This window comes from Diplotaxodon limnothrissa, linkage group LG23 (assembly GCF_057381915.1).
Source record: "Diplotaxodon limnothrissa isolate DT_005_m linkage group LG23, D_limnothrissa_male_GT1.1, whole genome shotgun sequence".
In the NCBI taxonomy this organism is placed as follows: domain Eukaryota; kingdom Metazoa; phylum Chordata; class Actinopteri; order Cichliformes; family Cichlidae; genus Diplotaxodon; species Diplotaxodon limnothrissa.
Window position 1 is genome coordinate 34,213,956 of NC_140617.1, and position 14,718 is coordinate 34,228,673.

The 14,718-nt window shown below is 44.5% G+C and overlaps 1 protein-coding gene across 1 annotated transcript; it reads right to left on the reverse strand.

The window, feature by feature from the left end:
- Positions 1-4,521: 4,521 nt before the first annotated feature.
- On the reverse strand, positions 4,522-12,631 carry LOC146608580 (uncharacterized). The gene is made up of 2 exons (XM_085348665.1): positions 5,463-12,631; positions 4,522-4,710 (listed from the first exon to the last, which is right to left on the reverse strand). Exons 1-2 carry the CDS (start codon positions 11,202-11,204, stop codon positions 4,522-4,524), a joined length of 5,931 nt encoding a protein of 1,976 aa, XP_085204791.1. The 5' UTR covers positions 11,205-12,631.
- Positions 12,632-14,718: the final 2,087 nt, after the last annotated feature.

The window sequence follows — 14,718 nt, forward strand, 5'->3', positions numbered from 1 at the left end:
TGAATTTATATATTTAGAAGATTGGACTTGAATGTTTTGGTCAGTGATGCAAATTCAGTTGTCAATTCCAATGCAAATGCAGTTTGATCCTGTTACAAATCATGTTAAAACCTCCCTCCCTGCAAATACTTTCCTCTAATTCCATCTCCGTGAATCTATTAGCAAGGCTCGTGCATGTGAATCCAGGGTCATGCCTGCCTCTTAGCCTTGTGCATTAAAGTCGTCCACACGTAAGCATAATGTGTACATGTTGGGAAAGACTGTGTCCTTTCTGATGAGCTGGAAGAGGTGGCCAGGGTCAGGGAAGTCTGGGATTCTCTGCTCAGAGTGCTGCAGTCACTACCCAAACCTGGAGAAGATTAGATAACCTAAAGTGAAGACACACAGCAAAGAGCCTCATGTGAAAAGTGTCCCTGGGCAAGATGCTGAACCCTGATGCATTCACTGATATTTCAGTGATAGACTAAAAGTGCTGAAGTATGAATGTGTGTGTAGGTGAAGTGTAAAATGTGCTTTCTACTCAAGAAAAGTAGAAGCACAGTTTATAAACTTCAGTCTACCTGCATGTTTTCAGTCATTATGCTAAGCTAACTGCTCTCCGGGTTCCAGTTTTATAAATAAAGAGACATGTGAGCGGTGTCAGCCCTTTCATGTGACTTTTGGCTAACAAGTTAGTTTAGGATCATCACCAATCGTGACTTAGACCTCACAGCGTTAGTTCAATTGTGATCTCACTTTTCTTGCACGTAGACTCTGTTAAATTCGAAGCCAAGATTTACTAACTATGAATTTCTTCTATAGCAACTCTCTTTCTATCTATTCCCAATGTAACAAGTTGCCGTACGTTTCCTAGCTTGAGTGTGTCAGTGTAAATAAAGGCTTTTTCTGTATGTCCAAACATTCTTCCAAGCACTCCTCGACCTCTGCTGGAGACTGTCACTGCACTACAGTGGCAATTAAGTGACTACGCAAATGGATGCTTACAGTTCCTGTTGATTACTGAGCTTTCTAAGCCATACAGATTTTAATGACAGCTTGGGTTTGTGAGCATGTGGGTCACTGAGGCTGGGATGTGCTTCAGGCTCCAGCATCTGGCTCCACAGTTGAGCTGGTACCTCACTGTTTTTGACCTTAGTCCTGGTGCTTGTTTACCTGCTGAGTGGAATGCGGAGTTATGTAAGGCTTAATCTATCAGAAAGTACACTTTCCCCTGTTACCTGGCTCACAGGGCAGCACACACAGACACTGACCCACACACAAACAAACAGCTTTAATGATATGGCCTTTCTGGTGTCACGCACAGCATATCTAAACAGTGATCAAATAAAGAAACCCTGTGTACACACTGCTAAGCTTTCCAACACACACACATACTGCACACACTGGTGCTGAGGCCTTACACTCTGTCTGCGCACAGTGTCCTGACGCGTGCGCTTTTATGACCAATAACCGGGCTTTTAAGGTCACACAACAAAGATAAAGGCCCACTTAGCTTACGCATTCTGAACACACACATACACACACACACACACAGTGGAAACACATGCACCTCGGGCAGTTGTTGACCAGTTCCAGTGTGTGTGTTGCCATTATACTCTGACCAATCTATGGCAATTTCCTCTCATGTTTGCTGAAAACACTCCACTGACGTGTTTGTTATATGTTAGGGAGCTATTGATGAGCACAGCAAGTCGATATTTCTTTCCAAAGGCTCTTGGATGCCCCCACCCCCCTGCAAAGAATTTAGTATTGGGTCAGATTGAACAGAAAACCCTTTTAAATGTCACTTTTAGAATCAATGCACTGTACTTCATGAGGTTTACAGATGAAAATAAATGCATAAATAGCGCAGAACCCATGTATATGTATATATATAGGACTCTGTTCTTCTGGATGAAGATCTCGGTTGTTGTCCTGGGATCTGCTGGAGCCACCTGCCTAGCTTGGGGTTCACAGCACCAAGTGCTTTATACAGCCTGCACCTGGGGTCTTACCTGGTGTGATAGACCCCAGCCTCTATGGAGCTTGTACTTAGAGCTTGTTCCTGTGCTGTCATAACTAGTGTCTCTGTGCTGTCTTTCAGTCCAGCTTTGTCCAGCTGTTAGGATTCAGCCACTTCTTCTCTCTGCCGGTGGTACACACCCTGCAGAGGCCTGTCCTTCTATGATGGTTCTTCTTCTTGCTCCTCTTCTTTCTTGGGTTTCTGTTGCCTGAAGTATTCACTAAGCACATGGTCAGTTGTGTCCAAGTCTTCAAACTGTGAAGATTACTGGCCCCTGTTCAGAGAGGTTACTATGGTCTGCTCTTAGCTTTACTAGCCACTGAGCATTGCTGTTATGTGTTGCGTCCTTTTCCCAGATGCTCTCCCAGTCTTAGTGGGGCTTCACCGTGATGCTATCTTTCAGGTCAGCTCTTGCACTCAACGCTCCTTCTGTTGGACTTGGGGCTTGGTGCCTAATCTCAGGTGGGGGTGATGATATCTACCCCCTGACCTGACATCCAGGCTTCCTTTTGCCTTAGCATTTGTGTTGTACCTCATTTGTGATAACAGTTACTTCTTCCAAATGTTGGAACACTGTGCTACTAGTTGTTTCACTATTAATGTCCATACAGTAGCTACAAACATGAACATACATAAAACCTGAAATATGAGTTCTCTATATACAGATATGTTTATATGTGTAAGAGAACTCTGTGGTAAAAGTGCTTCCCATATTCCCCATATGATCTTTCTACACATGGCTGTCTGCCACAATTTGAAACAATCCCATTACTCTGAATGGGTTAGTGCCTATAGAAAGCCTAGTCAGTGACACGACAACACCCAACCGAGGTAACATCGGGGGCATGTTTGCCTGCATGGCAGCCAAGTAAATCATCTGTCAAACATCCCAGCCACACGGCTAAAGCTTACAGAGACAGGGCCGAGTAAGACGGAGACACACATTCAGAGGGGCTTAATGGAGGTCGGCAGCACGCAAAGAAGCTGCACACGCAACCTGCTGATCAAATCCAGTAAACAACTCTATGCCCCATCGCTCTGACATCACCAGCAGGTGCGAAACAGTTGAAGCCAGCTTGTAGAAACAACATAAAGTAGGGTGGAGGTGGGGTGGAATCTGTGATAAGCTTCAACAAGGAGTTCAACGAACATCATAAACGTGACAATTTTTGTATTAATGTAAGATGGTTGTAAACAGAGCATGACCTTTTATTTCCTGTCATAATGCTTACTAAATAAGACACGCCTGCAGGTGTGAGTGGGGCTGTAAGCGGGCTATTGTGCTTCCAGTTATGTTATTTTCTACCTAAACATGGACCTGACTCTTAAAAGGCTTTTCACACTGTTGCAATGCTCTGAAGCTGAAGATGGTCATAGGTCAAAACTTTATGAATTTTTACAAAACAACTTAATGACTAAATAATTATTTTACACATGACAATAGGGTGAATAGGACTGACTTTTGTCACATCAAAATTGTTATTTTTCATGACCTCACATATAAGTTTGCATTCATAAAATACTTAAATGCCTGAAATATTTAAAATAAAACACCATTAAGGAAACAAATGCAGAAATGGAACGGAAAGCACTCCCCCCTCTTACCTAATTATGGAAACTTCTGGCTCTCCATAAGGAATTTTGAGTATAAGCCATAATCTTGTAGCCATCCAAAGCAGATTTAGTGGGAGGTGTGACATTGTGAAATGATGATCTGTGCTCCCGTAGAAACACAAGTCTGCATGATAGCAACCTTGTTTTAACAAAAGAGCGTTCGATTCACTTTGTCATGAAAAAGAGCTACAGCAGAGTTGAAACAGCGATGTCACTGACTGGTGGAGGTCACTGTTACCATGGAAATGTCCAAACCCGTGAACAGCAGTTTGCTTAGTGAATCAGGAAGTCAGAATTTACGCACTGTGCTGTGATCGATAACTGGGTTGTTTTTTTACAACACATGTGTAGCACCCCACCCGTGATACGGAGTCTAAATCCACTTACCTCAGTTTGGACCCCCTAGGCGGGGTGTTAGGTTCGTTACAGCCTAGATACCACAAAAAGGTTCTGGTATAGACAGGAATCAGGGAAACTATCAGTAAACCTTTGCCTGCAAGTTAGACTTAACCAGTAGTAAAAGAATCAACCCCAGAGAACTCTTTAACACAAACCAAACGTTTACTGAATGTAAGGGCAGGAAAAAGTAATGTATAAAACACCCTTTTCTTAACTCAACTCAAATGATATCCAGCTCCATAAACAAATGAAACATGCTGTGTAAATGAAATATTTCCCTTTGAAATTATGTTAAACAACACAAATTATGTTATCACCTCTTGGTAAGTGACTCACGAATGTACACTCAAAAATATGCTATATAATCCACTAGATACACAATATTCACACATGGGCCCCACACACACTCACATTCACACTTGTTGCAGGCCTGTTTGCTGCTCACGCCGGACGATGGAGAAAAATCCTCTTCTCCCCAGTAAGAGCACGAAAGTCCAACTTACAGTTCAGTTGCTCGGTAGGTTTCCGTTCGCCAGTCCCAAACTAAATTCACTCTCCGCTCTCCCTGCGGACCGGATACTGTCTCTGCTACAACGCGTTAGCCAGTCACTGTCCAGCTCTCCGACAGTCCATAGCGGCTGCCTCCGTGGCGCAGCCAGGCAGTCCGGGCTAGCCTTTAGCCTCGGCGGTCGTAGCTGGAAACACAGTTTTTTCACGGTGGTGCGACCATTGAACACAAAGTCACTTCCCCCACACTCTGTTGCGAAGCTCTCACACGGTTAGCTTTCTAGTCCGACACTCTTTTGTGCTAGGTAACTTCAGTAAAACTAGCTGAGTCTCTCACTTTGGTTCAGCTAACCTCGTGCATCTCTCCATGCCGTTCTCCTCTCTTCCTCCATTACAACAGATACACAGGTCCCGTTTCATGCTACCTTCACGGGCCTCCAGAAAATTAGAACTCTGAACAATACTTTAACTCTCTTCAGAGTTACATACCATAAAATAATACTTTATGATTAACATAACAGGTTCATTGCTCTAATTACCTGTATTTACCTTGTGACATATTACAGGGCAAATTACATTCAGAGTACAGTTAAATCACATAATATTAACTGTGAACACCTTATGTTACTGTGGCGTTTAAGTCCATGGGAATTACGAGTATCTACTCCCAAATTCCCATCCGGGCTACACCCTCCCCCCTCTAAATGCGTTTGATGCCCCTATCAAACCCCACAGATTTATAAACACAAAAATCTGTGCTTTGTTAGTCCAGCTCTAATTTAACACAGGAAGGGCATAGTGCTAGTGGGTGACACCATGAAGTCTGGCAAGTGTGATCTCGTGAATGTCTGTAAGTGCCACTTCCCACCAAAACCCCATGGCTCAAAACCACTACAGGGTGATCTGATGATTGCCCGAGTTCATCATAACTCAGTCTCACCACAGGCCTCTTTAGTCTCTGTGGGCGGCCCACTGGATGCTCCTCTCCTTCCAGCGACATCCCACTCTCTTCGGTTCCCTCCTCAGGGCCAGTCACTGTAACTGCCTCAGGGTCTAGCTGGAGAGCTGGAGGGTTATGATCATCTGAATTTCTTTCAATATCTGCAAAATCAGTGGTTGAACTCTCAAGATCCAACACGTTTGGCTTTTGACCTTGGTCCCTCAGAAGCTGTTCTGACAGTGACAGAAGGTTTTCACAATCCATGTATGGGAATTGTGTCAGGCATGCATCTTCGGATTCCGACTCTGAAGAAGATATTGCATCTCCCTGATTGTCAACTGGTGTAGCCTTGGCGAGTCCCCTTTGGGATCGAGTGACAGGTCTATCAAACAACTCTGGTTCACTATCATTTGGAAGTCTCACTAGATACCCTATGGGTAATAAGTGGTTACGATGCACCGTTTTCTCCACCCCCCTTCCCTTCTCAGGTTTCACTCTGTATACTGGTAGACGGGGCATTTTGTCAAGCACAACATAGGGTGCAGTTCTCCACTTATTCTTCAACTTGTGCTTTCCAGAGACACCAAAATTCTTTAGCAACACCCGGTCTCCTGGTGCCAAGGTCTGTTCTTTCACATGCTTGTCATGTGCTTTCTTGTTTCTCTGATGACTTTTGTCAGCAGCCTCTGTCGCTAGGCGGTAAGCTTGTTGCAAATCAGCTTTCAGCTTAGCTACGTACTGGTGATGTGTCAGACTGCTGTGTGTCTGGTCGTTGGTTCCGAAACAGATGTCCACAGGCAGCCGGGCCTCCCTGCCAAACATAAGCAGGTAGGGTGAGTACCCAGTTGCTTCGTTCTGCGTACAATTGTACGCGTGTACCAAATGACTGATGGACTGATTCCACGCCTGTTTCTTCTTGGGATCCAAGGTTCCCAGCATGGAAAGTAACGTCCGGTTAAATCTCTCTGGCTGTGGATCTCCCTGGGGATGATAAGGCGTTGTCCGGGATTTCCGGATTCCCAACACTTTCAGAAGGTCGTGGATCAGCTTACTCTCGAAATCACGTCCCTGGTCGGAATGTATCCGGGTCGGAAGTCCATAATGCACAAAGTACCGCTCACAGAGAATCTTGGCTACTGTGGAGGCTTTCTGGTCTTTAGCTGGAAAAGCTTGTGCATATCTGGTAAAGTGATCAGTCACTACCAGAACGTTAGCATATCCCTGAGAGTCTGGCTCTAGGGATAGGAAATCAATACACACGAGATCTAGTGGCCCACTACTGGTGATCTGGTTCAATGGTGCAGCTCGTTGTGTGGGTGCCTTACGTGCAACACATCTCCCACAATTCCTGATGTACTGCTCAACTTCTGCACTCATCCTAGGCCAGTAGAATCGGTCTCGTATGAGCTCCACAGTCTTGTCCACCCCCAGGTGACCTGACTCATCATGAAGTGATCTAAGCACCATGGCAACATGCTCTCGGGGTAGTACAAGCTGACGGATTTCCTTTCCAGGTTGTCTCTGTACTTTCCTGTAGAGTACTCCATCAGTGATTGCCAACTTGTTTGCCTCTCTTTGAAGCAACATGGCTTCTGCATTGGAGTCTTTGTCGAAAGTAAAGGGAATCGCTCCATTCATAGATTTCTTTACAGGAGCGATCACTGGATCATTGTCTTGTGCTTTGATAAGCTCGGCCTTGCTTATCTGGGTCAAACACCCATAGTCAAGATGAGTGGGGAAAACAAAACACTCTGGGAGTGCCTCAGGGGAAACTCCTAACGATTCAGCAAAGCTGACTGCCCCCCCTCCTGCTGAATTTCTACAGGAGATCTGCTTACACAGAGCTTTGACACTGTCCAAGGGCAGAGTTTGCCAATCAGTGTCCTCTGTTGGTAAGGGGTTGCGCGATAACGCGTCAGCATCAATGTTGCTGCTCCCAGGTCGGTACTGGAGAGTGAAATCGTAAGTGGCAAGAGCAGCTAACCACCGATGCCCGGTGGCATTGAGCTTGGCAGTGGTGAGGATATATGTGAGGGGATTGTTATCCGTCCTCACAGTGAACTGTGCTCCATACAGGTAGTCGTGAAACTTGTCAACTACAGCCCACTTCAACGCCAAAAACTCAAGCTGGTGCACGGGGTAGTTTTTCTCTGATGAGCTAAGCTTTCGGCTAGCAAATGCAACTGGTCGCAGCCCTTCTGGGTGTTCTTGGTTGAGCACAGCACCCAACCCCTGAAGGCTAGCATCAATGTGCAACACATATGGCTTGGTTGGGTCTGCAAATGCTAGAACAGGTGCATTTGTAAGAGAATGTATAATGTTCTGGAAAGCTTCTGTACATGCAGCATCCCACCTGTCCCCAAACGGTTCATTTACGCGATGGTAGGTCTTTTCTGGGACTCTGACAGCTCGCTTTCCCTTCTGGGTTGGTGGGTAACCTTTACATAGTTCGGTTAACGGCTTGACAATGATGGAGTAGTCCTTTATGAAGCGACGATAATACCCACAGAACCCTAGGAAAGACTGCAGTGATGGGAGATCGGTGGGTTGCTTCCAGCGAGCTACCGCCTCAACTTTGCTTGGGTCAGTGGCAATCCCTTTCTCTGACACTATGTGTCCAACATATGTCACCTGTGGCCTGCAGAACTGACATTTGTCAATGGACAATTTTAGGCCAGTCTCTTCCAGTCTGTCAAGAACTTTGATTAGTCTCTGCTCATGTTCTTCCAAAGTTCTTCCGAACACGATCAAATCGTCAAGGTACACTATGACCTCAATCATGTGCATGTCTCCCACTGCTTTCTCCATTACTCTTTGAAAGGTCGCGGGAGCTCCGGTTATCCCCTGGGGCATCCTCTCAAATTGAAAGAATCCCAAAGGACATATGAAAGCGGTCTTCTCCTTGTCCTCTTCTGCCATGGGAATTTGGTAGTATCCACTACGCAAATCCAAGACAGAGAACCACCTGCTGCCAGACAAACAGTCCAACGCCTCGTCAATGCGAGGAACTGTGTATTGGTCAGGGACAGTTCTGCGATTCAGGGTCCGATAGTCCACACACATGCGCAACCGCCCCGTTTTCTTTCGTGCCAAGACGATGGGGGAAGCATAGGGACTCCTTGATTCTTTTATTATCCCCGCTGCCAAAAGTCCTTGCAGGTGGCGGCGTAAGTCATCCAGGTCAGCTGGGGCAACACGGCGGGACCGCTCTCGGAAGGGGGTATGGTCAGCTAGACGGATGTGATGTTGCACTCCTTTAGCCAAACCCACATCCCATTCCTCCGTCGAGAAAACTTTGCCTCTCTCTGCAAGTTTCTGACTAAGCCTCTGTTTCCATTCAGCTGGTATAGGAGAGTCCCCAAAATTAAACAGAGATGGGTCAAGCATAGTAGAAGCTTTTGTGTTTGGGCCGGGGACATCAGTCACTATGTCAGCTACATGCAGATGTGCAACCACAGTGCCCATGGGAATGGCAGTGTCTTTTAGTGACTGGTTGCGCATGAGCACCAGAAACTTGTCTCTATCAAGCATCTTGGAGAACAGTACGGTTGGCTGCACAAGCACACTCGGGGGAAGGGCATGTGAAGCTGCCCGTTCTGTGATGAGGATGCTGTCTCCAATAGTGTGGATGTCTTTGACTTTACAGACAGCTATACGTTCTTTCCCAGCTGGAATGACCAGTGGGCCAGGACCAGTCCACTTAACGTTAGCTACTGGACTGTCATCATCCTTGGCAGACTCAGACATAATAGTCGGTAGGTTCTGAGGCTGCTGAACATTCACTTTGGCAGAGCAAACATTCCCCACCCTCACTTTCTTTCCAGTTGCAGGAATGGGTCTGATTTTATGAACATTGGTGCCCAACAAGACAGGTATGGTATCTGAGCACCGAGGGTCTGGGCACACCAAAGCGAGGACTGGGATAGTCTCAACTTTCTCTCGTGTTTCTTCGGGGAATTCCAATTCAATTTGAATGTACCCCCTGTAAGGATAGCTGGTCTCTGATTCACTTAGTCCCCAAATATCTAGGCCCGTAACAGAGCGTAAAGGCACATGAGACAAGTGTTTTGAATACCAGCTGTCAAAAATGATGGTCACCTGAGAGCCACTGTCTAAGAGAGCGGTGCAAGGTACACCATCTACCTTCACACCGGCTGTGGAGGGTGGCCCTACCAGTCCTTCAGGGAAACTAGGCGTCCTGACATTGACAACACTCCGGTTAACACCTACATTGGTGGTGGTCGGTTCTTTGGCAGGACTGGGAGTTCTATTACTTTCTCCCTGTTTCCGTTGAGCATGAATGAATTTCTGTATCACTTTAGGGTGGTTTTCTGGAGCCTTACACTTGGTAGAGATGTGCCCATCCTCCCCGCAGCGATAACAGAAAAAGTGACTGGGATCTCTGAGTGCTCTTGCTCCCCGCTGAAGGTGCGTGGGAGAACCATGGTGCCTGGGTGAGGGCACCGCAACCCCTTTGCTGGGGTTGACTGACATGACAGAGATCTGTTTTCTTAGCCTCACCACTTCTTTCTTTAATGCTTGGAAGTTTTTGTCTTCTCCCAAGCCGTCTGCTTCCACATTCTCTGTGGATGCTGCCCCAGGTGAATGGACACCTGGCACCCCGGCAGCAGTGGTGAGATCACTGACTTGGGTTTTCAGACCTTGTATCTCAAGTCTGAGATTTTCCACGTGTGCCCCTGTGGGTACAGTAGCGCTTTTGACATGCACGACTTTATTGAGGTTAAGTCTGCGCCGAGAAGCTTCATGCTCCTCTTCAATGCGGACCTCATTTAACAGCTGCAGAAAGGTAGGGGGATTATCTTTTCGTTCCCTTAAACGCAAACTTAACAGCATCAGGTCAGACCCTGTTGCACCTTTAATGAGCTGATCAAGACGTGCTTTGTCTATTAGGGCAGGAGACAGACCTCCCCTTTTGACCACCTTGCTGAGAGATCTCTCCATTCTTCTCAGAAACTCAGAAAGTTTCTCCCCTCTGTGTTGACATAGCATTCGGAAGGCAAAATAGAGTTCCTCTCCTGTTTCTGGTGTGTCAAAAGTATTCTCAATTACATCAATGTATTCTTGAGGTGTTGCTTCAGGGTTATTAAATCGTACAGCCTGTAAAATCTCCAACGCGGGACCCTTTACACTTTCCATTATCCTGATTTTCTTCTCTCGGTCAGGCCGATCATATTCCTCTATCATCAGTCGAGCCTGTAGTATCCAGTTCTCCAACTGCTCCTCTCCTGGGGGTGTGGGAACAACCCCTGAGAAGGTGCGCAACCTCCTGTAGCTGCTATTGTCACTGGCAGGCTTAGAGGTATTTTGCAGAAGGTCACCAACAGCTCTGATGATTGCTTCAGGAGTGGAGGCCTGAAGTGTGGCGGCAGGTCCCAAATCAGTTTGAGATGCCTGCCAGTCATCTGCAACCAGCTGGTCAACTGAACCATCCTCCTCCTCTAAGTGGCCGATGATTCTCCAGGGTGAATTGCTGCCATCAGCTAGAATGTCCAGAGGAATGGCTTTAGTATTTACCTTTTCTCTGCATTCACACAGTACAGTCAAACACTTGCTCTGAGGATCATACATACGTCCTCTAACCTTCACACGTCCAAGAACTTTAATGGATTGCAGAGTTCTTTCTATGACTTCAATCTCTGTGTCCTCGGGAACATCTTTAAGTAGTATGGCATGCGAAGGGTTAAGGCCTTCTCCTTTACACCAGTGCCGTAACTGAGCCATTTCTTGGTGTTGAGTGTGTGAATCTTACTGTATGTGTATAGTGTAACACAATACCAAACACAAACTGATTTTGCTCTGCTGTAACCTACTATAACTTCAAATCACCCTCTCTTTAAAGGTTGTCTGGGTCACAAGTTAATACTAATTACTACCAGTCTTTATCCCAGCGGTGCCTCCATTTTATGTAGCACCCCACCCGTGATACGGAGTCTAAATCCACTTACCTCAGTTTGGACCCCCTAGGCGGGGTGTTAGGTTCGTTACAGCCTAGATACCACAAAAAGGTTCTGGTATAGACAGGAATCAGGGAAACTATCAGTAAACCTTTGCCTGCAAGTTAGACTTAACCAGTAGTAAAAGAATCAACCCCAGAGAACTCTTTAACACAAACCAAACGTTTACTGAATGTAAGGGCAGGAAAAAGTAATGTATAAAACACCCTTTTCTTAACTCAACTCAAATGATATCCAGCTCCATAAACAAATGAAACATGCTGTGTAAATGAAATATTTCCCTTTGAAATTATGTTAAACAACACAAATTATGTTATCACCTCTTGGTAAGTGACTCACGAATGTACACTCAAAAATATGCTATATAATCCACTAGATACACAATATTCACACATGGGCCCCACACACACTCACATTCACACTTGTTGCAGGCCTGTTTGCTGCTCACGCCGGACGATGGAGAAAAATCCTCTTCTCCCCAGTAAGAGCACGAAAGTCCAACTTACAGTTCAGTTGCTCGGTAGGTTTCCGTTCGCCAGTCCCAAACTAAATTCACTCTCCGCTCTCCCTGCGGACCGGATACTGTCTCTGCTACAACGCGTTAGCCAGTCACTGTCCAGCTCTCCGACAGTCCATAGCGGCTGCCTCCGTGGCGCAGCCAGGCAGTCCGGGCTAGCCTTTAGCCTCGGCGGTCGTAGCTGGAAACACAGTTTTTTCACGGTGGTGCGACCATTGAACACAAAGTCACTTCCCCCACACTCTGTTGCGAAGCTCTCACACGGTTAGCTTTCTAGTCCGACACTCTTTTGTGCTAGGTAACTTCAGTAAAACTAGCTGAGTCTCTCACTTTGGTTCAGCTAACCTCGTGCATCTCTCCATGCCGTTCTCCTCTCTTCCTCCATTACAACAGATACACAGGTCCCGTTTCATGCTACCTTCACGGGCCTCCAGAAAATTAGAACTCTGAACAATACTTTAACTCTCTTCAGAGTTACATACCATAAAATAATACTTTATGATTAACATAACAGGTTCATTGCTCTAATTACCTGTATTTACCTTGTGACATATTACAGGGCAAATTACATTCAGAGTACAGTTAAATCACATAATATTAACTGTGAACACCTTATGTTACTGTGGCGTTTAAGTCCATGGGAATTACGAGTATCTACTCCCAAATTCCCATCCGGGCTACACATGCAACACAAACTATGAAAATATTTTCAGAACTATACATTAAGAGAAAGAAAAATGATTTAACTCAAGAATGCTGGACCCTGTTCACCTCCAAATCTGGGATTTGCTGCATTGTTGGAGTATTTCCCTCATTGTAATATATATATATATATATATATATATATATATATATATATATATATATATATATATATATATATATATATATATATATATATACAGTCTTTGCGTTTTTTTCCCATTTTCCTTTACATGTTTGAATCAAATCAATCTTTGTACAGTCAAAAATATCCTAATGGGTTGTTCTTTATCAGTTTCAGTGGAAAAAAGGAATGAGAAATCATTTCAGGAAGTGGACTTACTGTGTTTCAAAATGCTACATTAACAGCATGCTTAGGCAGATGCTGTTAAGGTAAGAAGTTAAGTAAGTTTCAATTAATATGGAGGAGAAACAACAATGGGTTTTTATAGATAAGTCTACAAAGCATTAGTAATTGATAGAAATCACTTCATTAAACACAAACTAAAAATCATTTAGCAGGTAATGTCGCATAGGATCTGTGAATCTGACTTGCTCTTAATGGGCTGTTTGAGGGTTTGCTCACATGTTAATATGATTAAAGTCTTTAACTCTATAATATTGCTTGACTTTAACAGTATCACAGACCTGGACATGCATAGTCTGGCATTTTCAAAATACAAATGAGTGTAGACATTGAGACAGTGCTGCTCTGGGCCACCCAGACAGGCTGCGAGCAAATGTTTGTTTACAAATGACCAGATTGTAGTCGCTCCAATTGCTCATTGGATTACAGCCACTGCCAAGTGTCCCAGACTGGTATCACACACGCAGGGCCAGAGTGCCGGCCTGAGGAAAACAAAAACATGTCAATAACACAGAGCGACGTATATGCAATTTATATATAATTATTATATAAATTAATCCTGAGCTGATCGTAACATTTCACAGGAGCGTAAATATCTAGGTTCATGTTTTTATGATGGAACTGTAGTTTAAACACAATAAATTGTTATAAAAGTAAACAACACAGCAGTGAAGTAGCCAACAGTATGTTAGTAAGTTCAAAGTGTACAGCCTACTGTCTTGGAACAACCCCTTGCGTTCGCATCAGAGCTTTTCCCCCTCACCAAACAAGATGCCTTGTCCCTCAGAAATGTCATTAATTTGAATGTTACGTAAGGACTTGTTTGTGCAGAGCTTCGTACTTTAGAGAAGGACCAGTGATAGTATAAGGTTACATAAGATGTATTAAAGGGTAATGTCTTGACTTCTTTGTGGTGGCTGATACTGTGCGTATTATCAGCGAGTGAAGGTTAGCGCGTCATGTTTAGGCTGAAGGTCAGGATGGGAGCAGCTCTTCCTGACGACAAAGCTCTTTAAGTCACTGAGTTCATAGAAAACATTCAGATAGTAAGACTGCAGCAGATAACAATTACAGCAGCGTCAGTGAGATCAACAACATCACCTTATGGGAGGAGAAGCCTGGCATTATAAATGACAACAGTGCAAATGTATGTTGCAGAGAGCCTTGGTTGAGAATACAGGGAACTCCGTACAGTGTTGCTTTTACATTAGAAATGGACAGAATAACAATGCAAATACTAGAGGTGGGACCCACCAGACACCCCATGATACAACATTGTCACAACACTTCACTAGCAATACAATATCATTGTGATTTTTACATTCTTCTGATATTCTTGGTTTTGCAGGAAGATATATCACAATCTATAACATTTCGAATATGTCCTCAAAGTTCAACTTTGTCAGTATCTGTTTTATACAATAAGATAAAGTTATCTCACTGTAGTTATTCATTTTGCTGCAAAATGAGATTATTAACCTGCCATAAATATTACCATAAGAAATAGTGTGTCTGCAGTTGAATGGGGTCATGCTGAAAAGTACATGCAATCTGTTACTGATAATGCAGCAATTAACTATGATAAATCACTGAAAATCAAACATTTGTTCCTCTCTACATAGACAGAAACACTTAACTATCAGATTTCTGCTAAGCAACGTTCATGTTCTATAGGAAAATAACCAGAATACAACC